At 39.1% G+C, this 22,325-nt stretch overlaps 1 protein-coding gene across 2 annotated transcripts in view; it reads right to left on the reverse strand.

The window, feature by feature from the left end:
• Positions 1 to 22,155, reverse strand: part of RALA (RAS like proto-oncogene A) — a 30,463-nt gene extending 8,308 nt beyond the window's left edge. The window contains exons 1-3 of one of the 2 annotated variants that reach the window (XM_064420587.1): positions 22,023 to 22,155; positions 2,811 to 2,965; positions 1,790 to 1,998 (exon numbers count right to left, since the gene is read on the reverse strand). In XM_064420587.1, coding sequence (XP_064276657.1) covers positions 1,790 to 1,998; positions 2,811 to 2,924 — 323 coding nt within the window. In that variant the 5' untranslated portion in view covers positions 2,925 to 2,965; positions 22,023 to 22,155. Of the gene's footprint in view, positions 1 to 1,789; positions 1,999 to 2,810; positions 2,966 to 21,340; positions 21,472 to 22,022 lie in introns of those variants that run through there. The other variant, XM_064420592.1, reaches the window with a different exon arrangement.
• Between the last annotated feature and the right edge of the window lie 170 nt (positions 22,156 to 22,325).

Raw genomic sequence — 22,325 nt, forward strand, 5'->3', positions numbered from 1 at the left:
AAGCTCTCCTGTGGAGGTCTGCCATTCCAGTAGAGCAAAATGAAAATAAACATCCAAGTTCTTCTTGTCACTTTCCTTAATATTTGGCTCTTAAGTAGTTGTCATTGGTTACAATGTAAGTTGCAACCAGAAGTATCTATTCTACCACCATCTTTGTAAGCTGTTAAAAACAGATGGGGTAGTGTTCCTTACTTCTTCCATGACTCATCCATAATAACTCTCTCCAGGGACTATCTTCTGCTAATGGCCCATCAAGTCTCACTGCATGACTCAAAATTACATCATTGCATTGGGAGATGCTCTGCCCAGGGGAAGGAATCAAGCATTCCTACCTGGATATAATCTGAGGTTTGTAATACCACAGGCAGCCCTACCTACTAAATTCCCAGACAAGAGCTACATAACCACTACTGGACCTTCAGAGGAAGAGCAGACCCGCTTAAACAGAACCCCATCCGTCACTCCAAAAGGACTGCAGCCACCATTTAATCAGACTGCTACCACCACCCTGAGAACAGGGTATCAGGTTGTATCCTGACTGTCAGTTTAAGCGAGTATTTTCTGCCTTTATTTTAATTTTCCCATTAAATTGTAGTTCTGACTAGGTTTCTCTTACTGGTTTGCTTTCAAACTATTCATACTACTCTTAGTATGCCCTCAGACTACCCAACAGTGCCAAAGGTATTTTAACCATATCTTCAAAAGATACAGAATACTTTTACACAACGTAGAAAAGAATATTTTTCTGAGTTACATTTTAGCATTTAGTCTTCTATGGTTCACTTTCATATTTGGATTGGGGAAAATCTTAATATCTTTACTTAAAGGTATTTTTTCTTTCATTTTCCCAGTACCAACAAGAAAACTGCTACTGTTTCTAACTACTGTTAACTCTCACCTTTACTGGAAAGTAGGACTTATTCTAAGGCCAAAGATCATATACTTTGAAGCATTGGCATGATTTTAAACACAGTTCAATAGGTCATTTTGCACTCTAGGGGAGCTGAACTACACTAAACTGTCCTCCATGATTGACAGTACCCAGCATAAGTATGCAAACAAAAAACGCCTGATCTTCCCTCTCTCAAAATATATAAATACAGATATATAGAACTACAAATAAATTTAGAACACCTGAAGATGAAAAATATACTTTTCCCCCTCTCCATACTTCTTCCTCCTCCCTTAGAGATATTAAACACATGCTGCTACTTAATGCTAAATAAGTTCAACTGTGACAGCATCTCCAAAAAGATTAATTTCAATGGGATGCAGGTAACTCCTTTTTATATTTGTTTTCTTAATTTTCTTTCAAATAGTCTGGCTTTTCCTATTTCACTACACTTTGAACTGGTAAAACTGTTTTCTGATATCTTTTGTTCTTTTTTTAAAATACAGTAATGAGTTATTTAAATATTTTCTCTCTTAATTGAAATTAAACACCTGCAATATACTCCTACCTGTATAATATTCTACTACTATCATAAGAGTTTTAATATAATGCAGTCTGTGGTTGAGACCATGGTCAGGCAGCTGTCTTCTGAATGTTGCTGTGGATCTGCTCTGTGGCAATAGCCTTTTTGGTATTCCAAAACACAGCAGCTAAGACAACTGAAGTTTTACAGGTAGCAAAGGCCTGGCTAGGCATCTGTTCAAAACATTATGTCACAACAGTAAGAGCTGCCATCCAGTCTGGACCACCAAAAGGAAATTACGAAACACACACACAAAAAAGTAATTTTCAATCATCTCAGTGTAATTAGAATGATTATCTTGCCTTGTAACTTACCTGAAGTCTGCAGTTGCTGCAAAGGATTCCAGCTCTGTAATAGAGAAGACGCAAAGAAAACCTTCTCCACTTCGGAAGTAGTTGTCTCTAATTGCAGCATAGTCCTCCTGCCCTGCTGTATCCAATATATCAATTTGGACTTCTTCCCCATCCAGAACCACCTTTTTCCTGTAGCTATCTGCTTTGGTGGGCTCATAGTCTTCAACAAACTAGAAAAAAAAAACCCTTCATGATGTAAAATCATGCCTGTACAATACAATTGCTTCAGTTTGCACATAAGGATATAGCAAACATTAAATGGGTACTGTAACTAATAACTAAGCATTGTGCATTTAGGCCCTGTGAAGTACTCAAACAACTCGTAGTTAAAGCAGACTCTTCATCAGCCCAAACAGTTTTTAGGTTTTTGCTTTCCTCAGCCATTATAAGGAAATGTAGAGGTAATTTCAAAACATCAGTGTGTGCACTACCCAAACTTCTTCTGGTTAAAGCACAACATCTGTCTGTGTTCCATTATGAAATCAGGTAGTCTTGACTTCAGATATATTTAGTATCTACTTTTAAAGTACACTGAATGCTAAACTTCTGACTTTCAATAAAAATGCATGATTTTCACTGTGAAAAGGGAAAAGAGATACTGATTTTCTTTCCTGTCCTCATCACCAGCATAAAAAACATGGAAGAAATTGGCTGTTTCAGGTGTCACGCAACTCAACTAAGTGAAGAAGCATTGAAATATAATAACCAAGTTCCAAGTCTAGTGATCAATGCAAAAATATTCCAGTAATATGACAGAGTATCTAATTGCTGAAAAGTCTGAAAAAGGCCAAATTTTACCTTCCCAGGTAGCTTTAGACAGCAAATCAGTAATCTCAAAACATGTTTTTGTTACACTTAACTGCTGAATTTCATACGACATCACATACATTTAGATCCTTTCAGAAAATAATTCTACAAATGTAACTCGAGCAACACTATGTAGCAGGCAACTCCTGAGATAATTTCTATGACAGACTCTTACCTCATCATACATAAACTGTAGTGTTAAAGCAGATTTTCCTACACCACCACTTCCCACCATGATGACTTTATGCAAAGCCAATGAATTCTGTCCTTTAGGTTTATTTGCTGCCATCTTTGGATTGCAGAAAATTCACAGGTATCAAATGGAAAAATCTAGAAGAAAAATATTTCATTAGTTTTCTTCCCCTTCTCCCACATGAACTGATTAAATGGATTTTTTTTCAAATTCTTTCATATTTAATGACTTAATTTCAGGTCGGTTTTAGTGAAATCTACCTGCTCTTTCACTGGAAACCACTCTACAAGTTGTTTTGAGCTCATCTCTTTTTTTAATTAAAGGAAAGAAATCCTTCACCATTTAGAAGCAGCATGTTAATATGTAGTATTTTCTTTTAGTGGCACAGTAGGTGTCAAGAATTCTTGATAGCTTACTACACAAGAACTGAAAAAGGAAGCCACAGTGAGTCAACACCATATAAGAAAACATGATATGACAGCTGGAGGGGAAGGAAACAGACTTTTGAAGGGATTTCCAGTTTAAATGGCAAGCACTAAGACACAGCAGCAAAGATTAGCTAGAGTACTTATACAGGAAAAGCGAGCAAACTTAAGATCTAAAAATACCCAGTTTCAGTAAGTCAGAAACCAAAATAACAATCCAGTTTAGACAGAGTGGAAAGATTCAACTTGCCCACAAATATAATTATTTGGAGTAGTTGTCTCAGTCCTGTGACTGCTTGTTTAAACACAAATCTCTGCATCTCACCAACACCAAAGGGATCTATGATAGCTAATTCACATAGTTTAAATGTATGCCTGCACAAGCACAAAAAAGTAGCAATTCCATTAACTTTTAAAAAAATCACGCATTCTATAGTTTTAGTGGATCTCTACGTTCCCACACTTTTGTTTCATTCTCTACCTATCCCAATAGTAATAAAACTGTATTTGTGGATGTTTGCACAGTTCTTAAAACACAGGGAAGTCCCTGTACAGTGACAGAATGTGCTCTCCTCCAGAGACTTCAGGTCAAAACAAGATCTGAACTCCAAAAGAGACAATGACATCTACATTATATATAAATATAAGAAAGATTTATGGTAGCAGTTGAAAACCAAATGTAACTTTAATTTTTTAAATTAAAAACTCAAAAAGAGCACATGCACATGGTTCAGTTATATAACTACCAGATAATAACACAGCATAGTAACTTATCATGATTACCTTGTTACCTTTAGCCATCATGATTATTTGACGAAGTCACACTAAAATTATATCCTACTGCATAATGAATTACTCTTTTGTGCAGCTTAAACAATCAGAATGTGAAATACGACAGCTTTCTTAAAACTTGTACCAAAAACCCTAGTTGAGGTCATGCACTAAGGCTTTGTTAGCAGTGATACAGGTAGTATAAACGCATGATGACTAAAGCTTCATTGGAGATTAAGCCAATCCTTCATGGAAGCAAAATAAATACATGCCATCAAGGTTCTCACACTGCCATGCCAGCAAGCAGGCTGGGGATGAGCAAACAGCTAGGAGAGCTATGGCTGGACCACCTGACCAAAGGGATACATGCCATACACCATGCCATAGCCTAGCAATAAAATTTGGCAGAGAGGTTTGAAGTTTGCCAGCCATTGCTCAGGAAATGCTGGGCATTGGTCACCTAGCAGTGAGCAAATTTTCTTTTAATAACTTTTCTTGGGTTTGTTTTCCTTTTTTAAAAAAGTATTTATTAAGTTATCATTATCTCAACCCACAGGCTTTCTTACTTTTACCCTTTCAATTATCTCCCCCCTCCCACCAGTGGCAGGGCAAGCAAGCAAGCAGTGGGACTTATCTGCCTACCAAGCTAAACCCGCAAACTATGTGAAAAACTCTTGAGATGACAGCCACCCATTCTACTGTCAAAGAATTCTGAAAGTGCAACTGAAAAGTAAGTCAAATTATTTTCCCTGGAAAGATTATCTAAGCAAAATAAGCATAAGTAAGGTGCTATACTCAGTACAGAGATGCTACAAGTTCTTTTAAAAAGGAGATGGAAAACAGCAAACATTTCTGTTTTGGCTTAAAAAGAACCATTTCTTTCTTTTTACTCAAGAGGGAGTCCAAGAACATGAAAATAGTTCCAAGTCAAGTGCATACTTTCAACCTACTACACTGTTTTGTCCTTGCGCACTTTTCTCTTAAAAGGAAAAACACATCCTGAAAATCATGCTTCTCAGTATGTATGTCAGACAAGTAAGAAAGAAGGTTCATCTGAATCCCACTATCAACTGAAAACAGCTCAGTTTGCAAATGTTAGATTACAATATCCACCTGGATGTGACCTACTCTAAGCTTACTGAGCAAGAAAACAGACTACTCTTCTGTAAGTACTCCAATACTGCAACAAGTCCAAATGAACCCAGCAGGACTTCACTCAGGTGAGTTTGGGCTAACAATACTACAGTCTGAAAAAAATTTAAATGCACAGTAGCAATATTTCACCGTAATATTTGTTGTAATTAATCTCCAGTCTTTAAGTAGATTGAGCAATATGAAAATTCATATAGTACTTCAACTTACAATTGAATAAGTAGTGTCCCAGTGTGACAAACAAGTTGCTGCTTTTTGCGGTCTCTGCAGCAGCTGACCCATAAAAAACCCAAAACATTTCCATTTCCACTTTGAACCTGACAAATAACTCAGTAAACAACATTCCATTAAGATACTGAAAATAGCAAAACTTCACACTACCGCAGACTTCAAATCTTCAAGATAAGCTTGTCATAAACACTATGCCACATTTTAGAGTAGGAGGGTGGCTCAGGGATGTCAACTTATTCCCAAGTTCTTCACAAGCCAATAAAGATACAATGATGACAAAAACTCAAGTCTGCTGAGTAGTAGACAATGTGGAAAGAGAGAAATAAGTTACAAACAATGCAAATACAATATTGTGCAAACAACACTTAATCCAACGAGACTGCTTCATAGCAAATATTGTGCCAGAGAGAAGAAAGGCCTTGAAAGTGGTAAGTTCTAAGCTATTGGCACAATTGTACCTGTTTCAGTGTGTTTTGAAAAACAAAGAAGAACCTAGATTCCAATTTTAACAGTAAAGCACCTGAGATGAAGTTTCATGCAGTCTTTCTGCCTGTAATTTATGTAGCCTGACTTATTTTCATAAGAAGTATTAATTTGGGTCATATCTAGTTACCGAACTGTCCTACTTTATAATTACGATAAAACAGACACAGACTATGGCAAGAACCCTATTGTATGAAGCTCAAAAAAGCACACTTCCTCATTAAGCATACCATGGGGCTTATTATTACTTTAATCTTCACAGTGCAAAATTATTTGCAGGTCAGAAGATAAACACAGGATTATCCTACAGTCAAATCCTACATCACCTACAGAATAAAGATGTTCACAAAGAGCCAAGCAGGGGGTTGTCAATAACTATATTATCCATTTATACAAGTCACCTTTTTATCACACCCACTGGAAATCCCATCACATCAATTCAGATAGTAACATATACAAAAGTTTATTCTTAAACAGTTCTTCATGTGGTTCAGCAAGTTGGAAGGGAAGCAAAAGCTTAACTGGCTCAGCAATGTACTGCAGTGTCTTCATTCAGAAGGGCCATTGTCTATCCACCACGCTATGGATCAGTCCTCACCTCTACTGCAGATGAACTCCTAGGAAGCTGCCCTTTTCCAACATATTTGAGCAGATAAAGACACAAACAAATTAATCTCTGACTGCTCAGACAAAGTAAGCAGTTCTCAAAGCTCCTACAGCTGTTTTATTGCCTGCTTGCAGATAAACACACCCATGATTCTGTGCTCCATTTAATGGCAGGCTTCCAGTTGGAGCTAGGATTTTTTTATTTTTTTTTTTTTAGCCAGGCTGGCGAGCAATTAGATGAACTAAGAACTGCAGGGGTAGGAATTATAATTCATGTTAGCATCAGTGATATTGGACAAGACGCTGTCTTGTCCAACAATCTCGAAATCTGATCAAAGGAAAGAAGAGTGGGTAGCTAAATAACTTTAAAAGTTATTTTTACGTTACTAAGATCATCAAGGAACTTCCATCTGGAGTTGTAAAGCTGTTGTTTGTCTTGAGTGGTTGGCTTCCACCTGTATCAATACTTCTGGAAAGTTTTTCTACATTACAGCCTGCAAAGGTCCTATGCACAAAAAATACCATGTTACCTTTAGTCCCCCATGGATTTAACACAACATGCAGTTCCACCCACTAGAGGAGTGAGCTGGATAGTGTAACACAACTTAGACACAGTATCATGTTAACTTCTGCATAAAGTCTTGAAACACAGAATGGTTACCTCCAGATCCAGAAGAGTAAGAGGGATAATCAGGTGCCAGCTCAAAAAGTAGTTTTGATATCCAGGGTCAATATTTTCAGGGAGAAATCTTGCAAATACAAGTTAGGAAGGAAAATAAAAAAACCAAAAAGCAGGAATCCTTGATCTCTATTAGTCTTTATTTTGTCCTCCTATTTACTATTTCTACCAAATAAATGGAGATAAAAATATGCTTATCCTTATGGGTTTTATCCCTCACTCATCTTAACTGAGATGACTCTTCTTAAGCTGTCCTATTCCTCAGTTGGCTTTTTCTTACAGAATAATTTGCTTCGAACCAAGCAAAGCATGTTTCCTTACATAACCATTCAATTTGTCCTCTACATCCCTCTGCAGTACAATAATCCCAAGGCTCATACACTAAGGGAGAGCAAAAAAGTGGCCAACAGAACAGCTGTGTACCATCCAAAAAGGGCAACAGACACCCAATTTAGATTACTTCCTTTCCTTCACAGGAAACACCCTGGGTCACAGGGTACAGAATTCCCCATATTTAGCCAGCACCAATATTGAAGAAATTCACAGAAACAATCATATCCAAGACACCTACATCTCTGTCAAAATGCACCTAAAAATGGCTGAGAGGCCAAAAACTAACAAAGAACAGAGCATATGATCAGTCTCATTGTCTTAGACAAGGTGACCAAAAGAAGTCAAGAAACTACTAAATTCATTTTAATTCCTTGGAGTCTCGTAAATCAACATAAATGAGAACAGACCAGGAAAAGAAAAGCATTACACCGAAGTCACATCATTACAGGCAAAGTTTCAGCTGGCATCTTCTTCACTACTATACATAAGCTGAATGCAGGCCTTGTGAATATGCAGTTGTCCTTAACAGGCGGACTTTGATTTGCTGCAGACATTTGTTTGAAGGGGTCTAGTTAAACATAGCTTTGTATTTACAGATAGTTGGTACAATTAGCATAGTTTGAGTTAATAAGTAGAGATAGTGGTGCCTTTCATCAATTGCACAACAATTTTTATTGTCAATTTTATAGCCTACACAAAACTAATACATCAAAACTGAATCCTTGTTCATTTCCTTTCCTTTAACCAAAGATTACATAAAGATTTGAAAGCCTGTCATATTAACCTCATTACCCACTCATTTTTAAGATGAGTAATTTTCTTCCCTGAAGACCGCTTGATATAATAAGCATCAATTACAACTGCTACCTGATACATTATCGCACCCGCCTTTACTCTGTTTAACAGAACTAGAACTTGATACTTCTTAAGGAACAGGAATAATTTAACTGCAGTATGTGAGCTGCCTGCACAATACTAAGAACTAGTTAATAGGCTTTGACCAAAATACTTCCAGAGCGGCAAAAATTATCAATTATTTACTGAACAATTAAAGAAAATTTTACAGTGGAAATTCATATTGCCCTAAAGAAATAACTTTTTTTTACTTGAAGATATTAATGCCTGCACTACTCTGCACTTTACACTTAGTATATATCACCTCTAGAAACACAATCCACAACTTACTTCACACTGAAGTGAAAATCTATGGTAATTATTTGACAGTATTTTCTAAAGTGAGTTAAAAAATTCTCCAAAGTTTTGTAATTTCCTGAAGTGCATCAAAACTCTGTTGCCTCATGTGACCTACAAATTACAAATTCAATTTTCTAAGAAAAAGCACAGGAACAAGAATTTTGAAAAGTGGCAACATATTTCACATCCAAGGACCATGAAGCAATATAATCTTATCTGTTGTGAAAATATCACAAGTCCAACCAGTTACTTCATTGTTTATTGAGTCCCATAGTTTCAGTTTGGTTAACAAGTGCGAAAGTATACTTGAGAATGCATTGTTTGAAAATAGCACTAGCATACAAACTGCCAACTATCTGGAAGACACCTCACAAATGATTCAGATATTTCTGTAACAAAAGCATTCCTGGAAAAGGAGGGAAGCAACTCCAGGCAAGCAGAATCTAACCCTCCCATCATCTGGTTCCAATTACAACATTCAAACCAGATCAGCAGAAACACCCCATGACCCAGAGATTGATAGGATACATGAGGACACAGATGGAACATGATACCAGCTGCTATAAGAACTAGAGAATAAGGAAGTTTTAAAAGTTAGATCATCATTATTGTTGCGTCATCAAGTTTGACTGGTGTTTTATTACAGTTTAAATGCACAACATCCATTAAACTCTGCACAAAATAACATCAGTATTTTATTCAGATAAAACAAGTATTTCAAATGTTAAAAAATCACTACAAACTTTAAGTAGTAGACTAGAGAAAGAGAAGAATGACTCCAAATGTTCAAACCTTAGTAATGAGTAATCTCGTTAGATATTGAAACAAGCCTCCTGAAACTCAGCCTCATAACAAGTTACAAGCTTTCACAGCAAGTATTTCCCTATGTCCTGAAAATAATCCTTTGACATAAACATGTTGAACTAGGAATTAGGATTTGAAGCTTCCCATGAGTTTAACAAGCAATTAAATTACATTCAAGGTTTCGTAAGAATCCTTCTTTCCAAAGCTTTCTAGGGCACACCTTAGAAGGTGCTTATGCCTCCCACACCCACAGAACAAATTTACTATGGTGACTGACTACATATATACTAATGAAAGTGAAGGGTAGAAGACTGACTTTAGTTCTATCTCTCAGCAGAAGCAAATTTCCTCAGGCAAAAGGCCCAAATTTCCCAGCTCCTTGAGACAAATACTTCAATTCATAACCATATCCAGGTACTTAAACTGGAAAAGCCAACCAGTGAACTCTTCACCCAGTAACAGAGGCCCATCCATCCCATAAATTACATTGTGTTGTTATGAAGTATACTAGTTCCCACAAGCCCACAGCTTTATACTCTTAAGACATCATCAGAAGAATTGCAATTTCTCCAACAAGAAGTCACTAAAGCAAGAGAAACAAGTTTACAGACTTCCAGCAGTCTCCCAGAGGCTCCACAGGGCCTTAGTGCCAACTCCTGGGCATGGCCACCATAAACTAGACAGCACTTTCTGAAGTGAGAACAGATGTATATTTCATGTGCTTTAAGTCATCATTTCAGCATTTTCTTACTAAAAGGCCTCTTTGGCTTCCTGCAAGATGACTTATGGAAGTACTTCCATAAGGAAATTTCTTGAAACCCACATGGAGCAGCACATGAAAATCCTGATAAACTGAACAGAAACAGTCTAGAACACAAAATGAAGGTCTTAAGATCTCAAACCCTGCCTGTAGTGTACTGAAAAGAAAACAAAGCAGCTACCTCACTGTCCACATAAACAGCTGACAAAACATACGGCCCTTGAGCCCAAGTGTGTCTATCTGCAACGCTGATATAAACGGAAGTTGCAACATTCTGTCTGATATTCCCATATCCTTTCTCCCAATAGCACTGGTGCAACTATTAGGTGGCAAAGCACTTAAGAAATTGCTCTAGACAAAAACTAACCTATACTGTTTTTTGAACAGATACATTACCTAAACAAGTCTTCTGGTACCAAAGACAGCCCAGAACAACACATAGCTGAGCACAGGGAGAGCAAAACTACAGCACTTCCAGCCTATAAATACTGTGGCAAAACAACGCAAGTGTTCTAGGGTACCTCAACCATAACCCAGCACCGGTGGAAAATTTCTCACTTTTTTTCAAGTTATGTGATGGCTATTACAAAACGCTGGGAAGAATTCTAGATACTTACAATGGTTTATCTGTGTCACCACTGAGTCAGGAATAGATGACACAGACTTGGATCAGAAAGTTAAGAGGCTAGAAGCTCCACATTTATTCAGACCTCTTCTTTTATACACTGGTCCACTACAGGTGGACCTGATTGGTCATTTAATCAACACATTTCATATGATTGGCTAATTAAGAAAACATTCTCTTTATAAGAAAAACAACTTGTTAAAAACACCACGTGCAAATTTTTATCATTTGATTATCATTCTTTCTCTCCAGGTCCCTAAAGCTTCCCAGACCAACTCATGGGAAAGCTTATCCAGCTTTCTCTCTCTCTGACCAGACTGTCATATCCACATGTCTGGACTGATCCAAAGATGAGTGGGAAGAGCAGCAAACTCAAGCCCACCACCAAGGTTAACACATGGTTAAAGCTTGCTTTCATAGTTCAACAGACTAAAGTTACACTGTGAAATAGTTTTGATAATACACACATTTACATAAGACTCTAGAATACTGTCCATGCTTCTACAAATTCAGTACGTGGCTGGTGCCCTCTCTGTCTATGGTAATTATTAAAGGTACTCAGCTTTCTGAGGCTGACAGTACTGAAGTGCTTTAACACTAAGGGTAAGGGTCATGTCTTCCTTCATATTCTATTTGTAAACATGAAGATCTGTAATCTAGCATATTAACAGAAGGCATTAATTTTGTACTGATTTAAGATTATACACCATGAGGAGAGAACAGTGACAGCAGACGTGATAGAATAATGAACAATTACAACTACATGCCACTAGCCTGTCAAAAGCTATCCACAGACTTGCATGGATTCAGAGGGAAGGCAGACAAACAGGTACTATGGCACTACAGCTAATTTTTTACCATGAAAGGCTGAAACAGATGAGGGGGACATCTGTGGAAGAGCCTCCCACATCAGTTATCCATAATCAAAAGTCAAGTTACATTCATGTCAGATGCATTTGATATAGAACAAAGACACTCTTCCCAACCTCCATGACCCCCAAAATGTAAGAGTCAACATATAGCCTACAAGGATGAATTTTAGTAATGCAGAATCAACAGCTCAGGTTCTTACCTAGTGCTATTCCAATAAGAACTCAGTGAAACATTTCAAGAACACATTTAAGTTAGTGTCACCTAAGATATACAAGATACAGCCATTTTTATCCTGGGTTTCAAGTACAAGAAAGCACACCTAGAAACTAACTTTTGATTAATGACAAGGTAGGCTTCACTGACACTTGCACAGAGCTGCTGCTTCCAGCTGTTCTAGAAAGCAACAAGAATGGAGTTCTCTTGAAGGCACTATGCCAGAGCTTGCGGCATGAGCTTCAGCAGTGCACTTTTAAAAGCAGCTCAAGAACACTGCATTCAAAACTTATCCACAGCATCTTCAGTAACAAAAATTCAGGGTTTTTTGGTCAATTATATTTCAAAAGGAACCTCAATCTCAATCACATTAGTACGTCCTTTTTGCCCCTGTACATTTACATTTCAATATACACTACAGAAATTTTAGGAAGATTTAAATGTAAGCATGTTGACTTGACTTGATGAAGTTAACTCTTTAAGAAATGTCCAAAGGTGGCTTCCCAAGACATACTTGAAAAAATATATGTTTTCCTCTAACCCAAGTATCTTTTTAACGGTTAAAAACCCTAGTCTTCCTTTAGAAGTTCAGAATGTCAGAAGTGCATTTTCTAGCAACAGCAAATATTTGCATGGTCGTTTTTACAGCCAGAAAGAACGACAATCAAGATCCATACTGACTAAACCAAAAACTGCACCCAGACAGTTTCACTGCTCTACAGGGCGGAAAGTTAACTTTTGACAGAGAAATCTGGAAACAAATGGTATCTGCAAAGCAAAACAGTCATTAGGCTCATGGCAGGCTGCACCCAACAATCTTACGGAATCTATAGAAGGCATGCAGACAGCAGCCTTGTTGTTTTGCAGGCTTCTTTTGTCACACCAAGACAAGTTCTGATGCTGATAGCTCAGGGAATTTATCCTGCTCAAACAACTACTTTTCCCTGTTAGCCAGTCATAATAGTACTATGGTGAAAACTCACATGAACACCATTAAATTCTTTCAAGTATTAGTACAGGCAGAATGAACACAGGAGCCTTGTTTGAGTAACACTCCTATGAAATTCTTGATAAAGAAAAAGTCTAAGCTTTCAAATAAAGCATTTTCAAGGCAGGCACTGCCTTCTTCCACAGTGCCTGCCTTCATTCACCAGTGCCTAGGTGAATGAAGTTTCAGCAAAAACTGAGTAGGAATACCACAATGTTATCCTTCACATCTCAGGCTAATAAAACAGCTTTTAACAATGAAGGATGCAGGAAACCACTGCTCCAGCAGGTGCAAGCACATTTACATCAAAGGCACAGCACAAATGGTGCAAGAGCACAAGACTGAATGCAGGGCATTAAGGAGAGACACCAAGAAGGAGGTACTACTACTACTAAGCTCTCCATCTTCTCGTCACAAATACAGGCAAGCATTCTCTCTCCCCACAAGCAGACTCCATCAATACACCAGCCAAATGGAACCTAATGAAATACGAGCATGTTGGATTTTGCACTTCAAATTTTTCCTTTTATTCCTCCAAGGAACCATGCAGGTGCAGCAAATTTCTTTAGTGAAATCTGACTCAGCAAAATAAGTTACTTCATTCATTTTATGACTTTGCCATCTGTTTTACAACCTAATTAGAAATGAACAAGCTTTGGGTTTTTTTTTTTTTGTAGTATTATTGCAAGAGCATTACTTTAGCAGCCATATTTTGTTCTGGTAATGTCTCCTGTTTATATCCTATGCAGTGCAAATTTCTCCTCCTAAAATCATGATTTTTCTGTTTTATTCAGAGTAAAATGATTTCATATGCACAACTCACTGAATGAGACTGGTGTGCAAATACACAAAAACCTTGTGAATAGGTGATTCAAGAACACAAGTGGTTATAGACCTGATATTGCAGAGTAATACAGCATGCATAAAGCTCAAACACTGTTAGGTGGATCTCTCCCCATTTTTACATGCCATTTATCCTAAAATTGTTAGATATATGATTTGACAAATTGATACAGTTAATCTATTAGACCCAAAAGACCCCACTGGGCAACAAATTGTCTTTTAGTCCAATATACGCTTGCCAATCATGATACACGATAGACTTTCATGGCTATTTCACATATTATGGGCATTAAATTTGCAATGGCTAGAAACAGAGGGCATTCAGTTCATTAAACTAATATGAAATTATTAATATTCACATCAATTTAACAATTTTCACATCAAGTGCCAGTGCAAGGTGGTTTTTATCATTTCTGCTTAAAAATACTGATCACATTTTTCTTGCAGTACCACAGAAGCAATTTTCCAACAGAATGTTCAGAAACTTTAAAACTGCTTTTTGCTCCTGTTTCAATTCTTACAGCTCTTACAATGCACAAAGTAACTCAGAACTGTTAAATGACTTTACAAGAATATAAGTGTGTAAGTTCAAAGTTTTAACAGAACAGGCTATCTAAAAAAAGTTCTTTACAAAGCACATATGTTAAAATCATAGATCAATTTCAGAACACAGGAACAAGCATAACATTCATTTCTGACTATCTGGGGAACCAAGTGAAGCAGCGATCAAAAACTTCTGATAAACAACTTAAAATTTAGTTTTTAAATCATACTCCAGAGGCAAAGACTCTAGGAAAAGGCACCATTAAGGTGAATGGGTCTCAAGTGTGTCTTTCTTCCTACGACCTAACATGGAATGCAAAAGCTAAAGGGATTCCAGCAGCAGTCAAACTCAGTTTATTTTAAAGGCTAGTCTCTCCACAGAAAAACTACTATAGAAGTCTGTCTACAGTGAAATCCAGTATCTTTATCAACATTTAACTAATTAACGAATTTAATTCACATTGCAACATTAAATAGTACCAAGTGTGAGCTGCTTTCCTTTCTGTAAATACCGTTTAAATTCTCGTGAGAAGTACGTGATCTAATACCTTTTCAATGTTGCATGGTTTTCTCTGGCCTAAGAAACCTTCACTACCTCTGACTTGTGAAAACATTTTCTTTTCAGTTGGTCACTTGCAAGCTTTCAATTAAGGTGAAGTACTTGTATTAGCATCAGTTCACCACAGAGTCAAGCTAATTTTACTGTTTTTCTCCTTGAGGGGTTTATTTCTTTTACGTTAATGCACATGCAGTCAGACTCCTACATAAAGTCTGGAAAACTTAGCATTATTAAAACCCATTCCTGTTGTTCATAGGTGATAGTAGTCTTAGTTTGTAGTAAAACTGGAATTACATTCCTGAAAATATTTCCTTCAAACCCCTGACCCCTGAACTATACCATTCTGACTGGGTTAGGTTTCAGTATTTTATCATATTGTATTTCATTTTTCATACTGTCTTAAAAGAAATCCTACTAATTGGCTACAAGATTGTTTCTGTTTCAGTTTTCCCTGAGAGAAACATATTTTTCCCCATATTTGTAAAAATACTCTTCTCTCCCAGAATTGTAGTAAAACTTATTAGAAAGATTACAATATAAACTTCACTCCTCAAACAACTTTTTTCTTCAAATTTTCCAAACTACTCTTAGGATCATTAGATCTTAAGGCTGCTTTTACAATGCTCTTCAAAATACTCCAATCTGAAGAAAATCACAAATTCTGCTTGTTATAAACATGGTCTCAGTTCTAACTCATATATCTTGCAGAGATTATTTTTGTTTACTTCATTCCTCTCTCAACTTTGACTGCAAGAGTAAATTCAAACTTTGCAAGACAGCAAATACAACAGATACAGCTTAACTTTAACTTAATTTTTAGAAAAAGATGCTCTTCTACTGAAGTTCAACAAGTACTAAACAAAGTTACCTAAAAAGAAACAACTTTCTAAATAGGATCAAATGAAACACATTAAAGAGGTAGGACAGTGAAGAAATTTCTCAAAAATCAGGATCTCCTAAGGTTTCAGAATTATTCCAAACTGAAACATTTCATATCTCACTCTGGTTCTGGGGCAAAGAAGAGCTGAGAAATTCCAGCATTTTTGCGAGTGGCTGCACTACACAATCTTTAAATGTAATTGTAACTCTAAGCCTATCAGTAAACTAGTAACATGGCCAAAATTCGTGATCCACAGGGCCACAGGAAGACAGTTGCATGGGTGCACACACTTAGGCCTTCCTAAAATATTTTGTGGATCAGCTACTGGCCTCTCCCACATCAATCTAGAGATCATGACCTCCCATGCTCTCAACATGAGAAAAACTAGTTGGCAATGGCTGCAATAGGATTTCTTAACAAAGCACAGACATTTAAGATGTGGACTATATGTAGGTCAAAAGTGAGTATTTACAGGGGTAAAAAGTTGAAATCATGCCTAAAGATCCAAGTTATTATCATTATTTTTTTTCTAGAAGTCCTACATGTTACAGTATACACTAAAACAAAATGAGTACTGATGCAAACCAAATTAATAAGTCAGATGAGCAGCCTTCTTGTTCTTCATCAGTATCCTAACTTTTAATTATTTTTCTTATCACACTCTTCATTAAATAGGGAAAAACAATCAAGTATTCCCATTCATCTCACACACCTCAAATTAGTGAGTCTCTTCCTATACAGTACTCTGAGATGCTCCAGAATACCTGGAATTAATTACGAATGTTACCTGTAGCTACATTTTCTTCCTTACAATACTAACCATTTGATAACATTTTAGATGGTAAACTTGCTGAACTGAAAGCAGTTTCTGATATTTAGTCTAATGCATCTGCTCCTTAAATTCTGAGTGACAACACTGGACTGTAGTCCAGAAGGAGTCCAGAGTACAGTGCTTTCTTTCTAGGTTAAGTTTCCCTGATTTATTATATACTTTATTTCTAGTGAATATGAAGCCTGGAACCTCAAAGCCAACAGGTCTAATCAGCAGCAGACAAACAATATGCAACTGGACCAATAAAGAAAGATGCTTTAATAAATCACACTCATACAGGCCTGTGCTGCATCATTGACTTCAATATATAAACTACCTCAATGTAAATAAATTTCACATTCATTTTCAAATCAGTAACAACTTCAAAAATGTAAACTTATTAAAAATCAGAGAATTCAAGTTGTGATAAAGTGCACTAAGCTACCAGTCATGACTCCACTGGACCAGTCACTGAAGCATTGCAATGAACTCTTAATTTGGACAATATAAATTTTGACCTTGCAAAATTCAGTTCTTATGAGTGTGCAGTGTTATTTCTTAAAATACAAGTGTTCTGAGGATTGGAATGAAGCTTATGTGCATGTTACACTACATAGGTAAAATTAATTCAGGTGTTTAAGTGTGCAAGAATTTTATGATTTAGAGGTGTCATCCCAAAATAGCTCTTTCACACAACAGTCACTTGGATTCAGTGATTGGATTCACTGATTTTGCTTACTTTGATCTCCAAAGGTAACAGTGACAGATGGTTAATGAGGAGTTCCTACCAGCCTTGCTTTCAGTAGGGCCTTTGGGTCCATCTACTCAAACATTTCACATTGCATGACCTCACCCATCAAGTGTGGGTTTTGTGACTGACATAGCATGCCCACAGACGTCTGTCACATTAACAGTTTTCCTGTCTGTATAATTTCTTCTATTTTGAGGTCTGAGATAAATCCCACAGGACAAAGTATTGCTGGTATTAAGTACTTCTGTGTTAGAAGCCTTGTCAGGAGACTCAGCTATACCAACAGGAGTACACTGCTACATCTTGAAATGACAGACCTCCTTTACTCTACACTATCTGACGGGCTTGAATGGGAGTACTAGCAAAGAGAAGGACTGTACCACACATAGCTGGCTTTTTACTTTCTTCACAGATGTTCCATTTTTGCAAGACTTCCATGTTTACCGCAATCTATTTCATGTTGACAAAAACATTTCTGCCTGCCTGTATGTGGGTGCTATACATAGAGCATTCTCAGACTCTCAGAAACAAAGATCAGAGTTAAAGATCAAGTTTTACAGAGTACAGAGAGCTATTAAATTAGTATTTCAGACCATAAAATGAAACAGAAACCAAGGTCTGAATGCATGGCTTATCCCTACTGCCTACCTACTAAGCACAGGTACAGAGCACCTTCATAAATGGCATTTTCCATAATTTGCAGAAATACTTGTTTGCTGGTACAGTATATTTACATGCCAATTTTTAATGAAACCCTGCGGGCCACTGCACCAGACATTTCCACACTCTTGCATCAAATGATGTAAACATACTATTACAGAGAAAAATACAATGCATTATACATACATACAAAGCATGAACTTTACTGGTAGGAATTCAATGTACATTATAATTACTTCAACTAAGGAGCCAACATCACAAAATAAGCATCATCAATTCCACTAAAGTAACAATTGTAGAGTTACCATACAACCAACTCTACATCTCTTGTTTTTCTACCTTCTTTACATTCTTGGCTCCTCTCCGTTACAAACTGATTCCAGCATAACTTTGAATTTTCTGTAGTAACTGCTCATGTCATCTAACATCTTCAACACACCTTTTTCCATTATTACCCCTCTGTGCAAAGCCTGGACACTTCAGTATTGCAAATCTGTTGTCCCAAAGGTGCTGGGAATTTTGATAGAGACAGACCAAATCCCAAAATATGACTAGTAAATACTAAGCCCCTGCTCAGGGCAAAGGCAATGAATTCTCTCACTGGTTCATTCTAAATCAGCATTACTTAATCTATACTACATTTCTTTCCAGCTTGTTCCTACCTTTCAATCTCATACTGTTTTTTCTATGGGAACTACAGAATTTTTTTTTCTGCTGTAAATAGTCCCTATGGCTCCAGCCTATAAGCCTAACCCGATGGTTATGGTTTGCACAACTACCAAAGAGATTCAACAAGCAACTGTAACCACTGATAAATCCTTGGGCTTTAGGTGCTGACTCTGATCAGAAGAGTTAAGAAAACAGGACGAGTAGCAAAACAGGATTCAATAATCCCCTGGTCTGCAAGGTACATTTGCTATAAAGCCACTCTAGGTTATTTATATCCACAATGACTATAACCAATTTCAGATTCTTCAGACAGTAAGCCTTAAAAATAACTTTTTATAACTATCCTGAGAGCTGATTTTAAGTACTGCAACAGACTAATAAAATGTAACAGTTTCTTCCCTACTTAGCAAGTTATAAAATGGTAAATATTTTTCAGAACATTTAGTGGACGTACATTATACCAACGGTTCTATTTACTTGGTTCCTCACATAAAGGCACAAAGGAGGCTTAACACAGTTGTCCTGTAATTGTGTGTTTGAAGCAGGCAGGCTACAATACGTTCACAAGAATGCTGTCACTAGCCTACCAAACTACCTTGTTCACATAAAACAGATTTCAATTTAGATGCAAAGTAATTTCCATAGCTTGGAGCCATTAGAAGTTTAATGGAAGCTCGCTGTAAGCATTTTCAAGGGGGTGGGGAGTTCCCTGTCTAGAAGACATATTATCAGCCACTGATTTCCAGGACCACTATATCCTACAGTACACACTAGGATGGCAAAGCAACCAAATCTAATCACACAGTTAAAAGATTTTTCTCATATATTTATTTCTTCTTCAGTTGTAAAACTGCAGCAAAAACAATGCTGTTGTCAGTTGGCTGAAATGCAGTGCCTAAACAACTTTTCACATAAGACACTGTATCTACAGTATCCTTTGATATCGGAGACGGCCATATATCAGTTTCTAAGATAGCAGCATCTTTTGCCTCAGCAATTATCCTCATCCAAGTCAGATACACTTGAAATTTAACAGGAGCAAAACCACTTCCTAGATGGAACACCTTTGTTTCAGGATAATCCCTCAGAAAAAATAGATACAGGGATATCAGTGCATGACTTAGTAACTGAGGTTAAGAACACAACTGTTCTTATGGGAACTAGAAGTCAGTCTGAATACAGAAGACACATGGACCACTGCAAGGTCTCCAACTACTTATTTAACAGTCTTGTGCTCCTCCTTGGTCACCTCTATCCAGCACTGCCTTATCCTCACAGCCACATCTCTCCCTGCCCCACTTCCCCATACCCATCCCTTCCCTTCAATAGCCTACTATTTCTATGGGTTATTTATGTAAAGAGTACGTGATCACAGGTGACAGAGATTACAAAAAATGCACAGCTAGGACACATTCCTGTTTTCACTTTCATGGCTAAAGATTCCTCAAGGTCCAAAAAAATCCTGACAACGTTATTAGAACAATGTCAAAGAACACACAACTCAACATACTTCACCTTAGGATGTCTGTAATCTTTCCCTTACTCAAATTCAAAAGAGCACTAAAAAGCAAAGACTTAGATCAAGGAATTTGCTACAGTGGAGTAGTACACTCACTATCCAGCAACACAGCTTATTTAACCTCATAGTTGACCTCTCATGCTGTGGACTGAAGGCTTTTTTTGATATTTTTGTGCAACACTATGTCATATTCTCCTATTTCTACAGAAAATAATGAAGGGTAAACATGACTAGCACTATCAATTTCTCAGATTTCCATCATTTGGAGGCTTCCACAAAAAATGTTTGACAAACTGTCGTGCAAGAACAGACTGAAGGATTTAAATCTACATCAGAGATTGACATGTCAAACAGTTGTTCTTCACTCTATTAAGAATGCTCACAGTTTCCCAGGACTTAAATGTTGAGGTACATGCTATTAGATTAATAAGTCAGCCAAAAAGAAGTGGATTTTTAATTAAAAATGCAGTTATAATCACTACTAATTACCCTGAAAACTAACAGAAGAGCAGGATCTTCTCCCAGTGCAGCCCCTCTCTCAGGAGCTCCTCTCTTTTCCATTTAACTTTCAGTGGAAAAGACAAAGAACAACTGATAGGTTATGGAGAGATCTGAACATAAAATTGTATGTGAACTGAAATGCCAGCAGAGGCACATATTGCTTACACTTGTGGAAGTGTAATGTTTTGCAGTGCAGAATGCAAGTCTCTTTCCAATAAGAGCCGGAAATGCAAGCGTGACACAAAACATCAGGGTCATTTTGAGTCTGAAATAAAAACATTTTAGCAATCTTTCTGGCAGGACCGTTTGGGGATGCTACAAAATAAACACACAGATCGCTCTTCAGGTGGCTCTTGGGATATCTATGGCCCACTTAACATTTTCATTTTAAAGACTCAATTAAGGAGAAGGAGCTGAAGCTATTAACTTCCATTTAAAAGAAACCCAAAGCAAACCCCAAATCGCATACCTAACCAAATGGGTGAGCATGAAAAGGCTCTTTCATTTGGGGAACTTAATAGCATACTTCGTCCCCGTGTTACAAGCAAACACAAGATCTAGTTATCAGTAACTACAAAAAAGCCCAGCACGTGAAAGCGGGCAGCTATTAAATGTTACAGAAGCCCAGTTCTTACTCACCCTAGAAACCGCAGCGCCCACATACACGCACAGGGTCTCCGGCACCCGGCCGGGGCAGGAATCGCCGCCGCCGCAGCCCGTTCCTGCCGAGCGAGGGCCCCGACCCCCTTCCCCGCCAGCCCCGGGGCGCGGCCCCTTTGTTCGGGGTGCCGCCGCGGCCGCGCACCGCCCTCCGCAGGTACGGGCGGCGCCCGCCGCCGCCCCGGGAAGCCGCACCCGCTCCCCGCCGCAACAGGCGCCGGACCCCGCCGCGGCCCCGCCACCCCCTCCCCGCTGCTCCCGCGCCCGGGCGGGCTGCGGCCGGAGGTCGCCAAGGTCGACGCCCGTAACCTTCAGGGAGCGGCCACCAGGCCCCTGCAGGAGGTTCGGGGCGCCGCCCGCCCGTCCCCACACCCCGGGGTGGGGCCGGCAGGCGCACACCGCCGGCCGGAGACGGTGAGGCGGCAGCCGCACCCCGACACTAATTCCCGGGCGGCGCAGGGCGGCGGGCGCGGAGCCGCCGGAAGCCCCCGCCCGCACGGCAGCTTCCCCCCACACCGGAGAGCTCCACCGACGCGGGCGGGGCCGGGTCCTTGCGCTCCCCCCGGCCCCAGCCCCGGCGGCCGCGGTGGCGGCGGCTTCACCCTGGTCTGGTCTGGTCTGCTCTGGCCCGGCCCGGCCCGGCCGCGCGCCCCCATCTCACCTGCGGCGGTGGTGCCGGCGGCGCGCGCACCGCTGCCCGCCCGAGGAGCGCGCGGGGAGGGGAGGAGCGCGCGAGGGGAGGCCCTGGCGCCGCCCCCGCGCGCACGGCCCGCGGCGGAGGGCGGGCCCGGCCGGGGCGGGGCGGGGAGCGCCGCCGCAGGGGCCGCAGCGTCGTCACCGGGCGCGGCCCCGCCGCCCCCGCCCCGCGGGCAGAGCGCGGTGTCGGGCGCCGAGGCGCGCAGGCGCAGTGCCGGCCAAGGTGGAGCGGAGCGGAGCCGAGCGGAGCGGCACGGCCCGGCCGGGC

The sequence above is a fragment of the Passer domesticus genome, chromosome 1 (assembly GCF_036417665.1).
Source record: "Passer domesticus isolate bPasDom1 chromosome 1, bPasDom1.hap1, whole genome shotgun sequence".
Lineage (NCBI taxonomy): Eukaryota > Metazoa > Chordata > Aves > Passeriformes > Passeridae > Passer > Passer domesticus.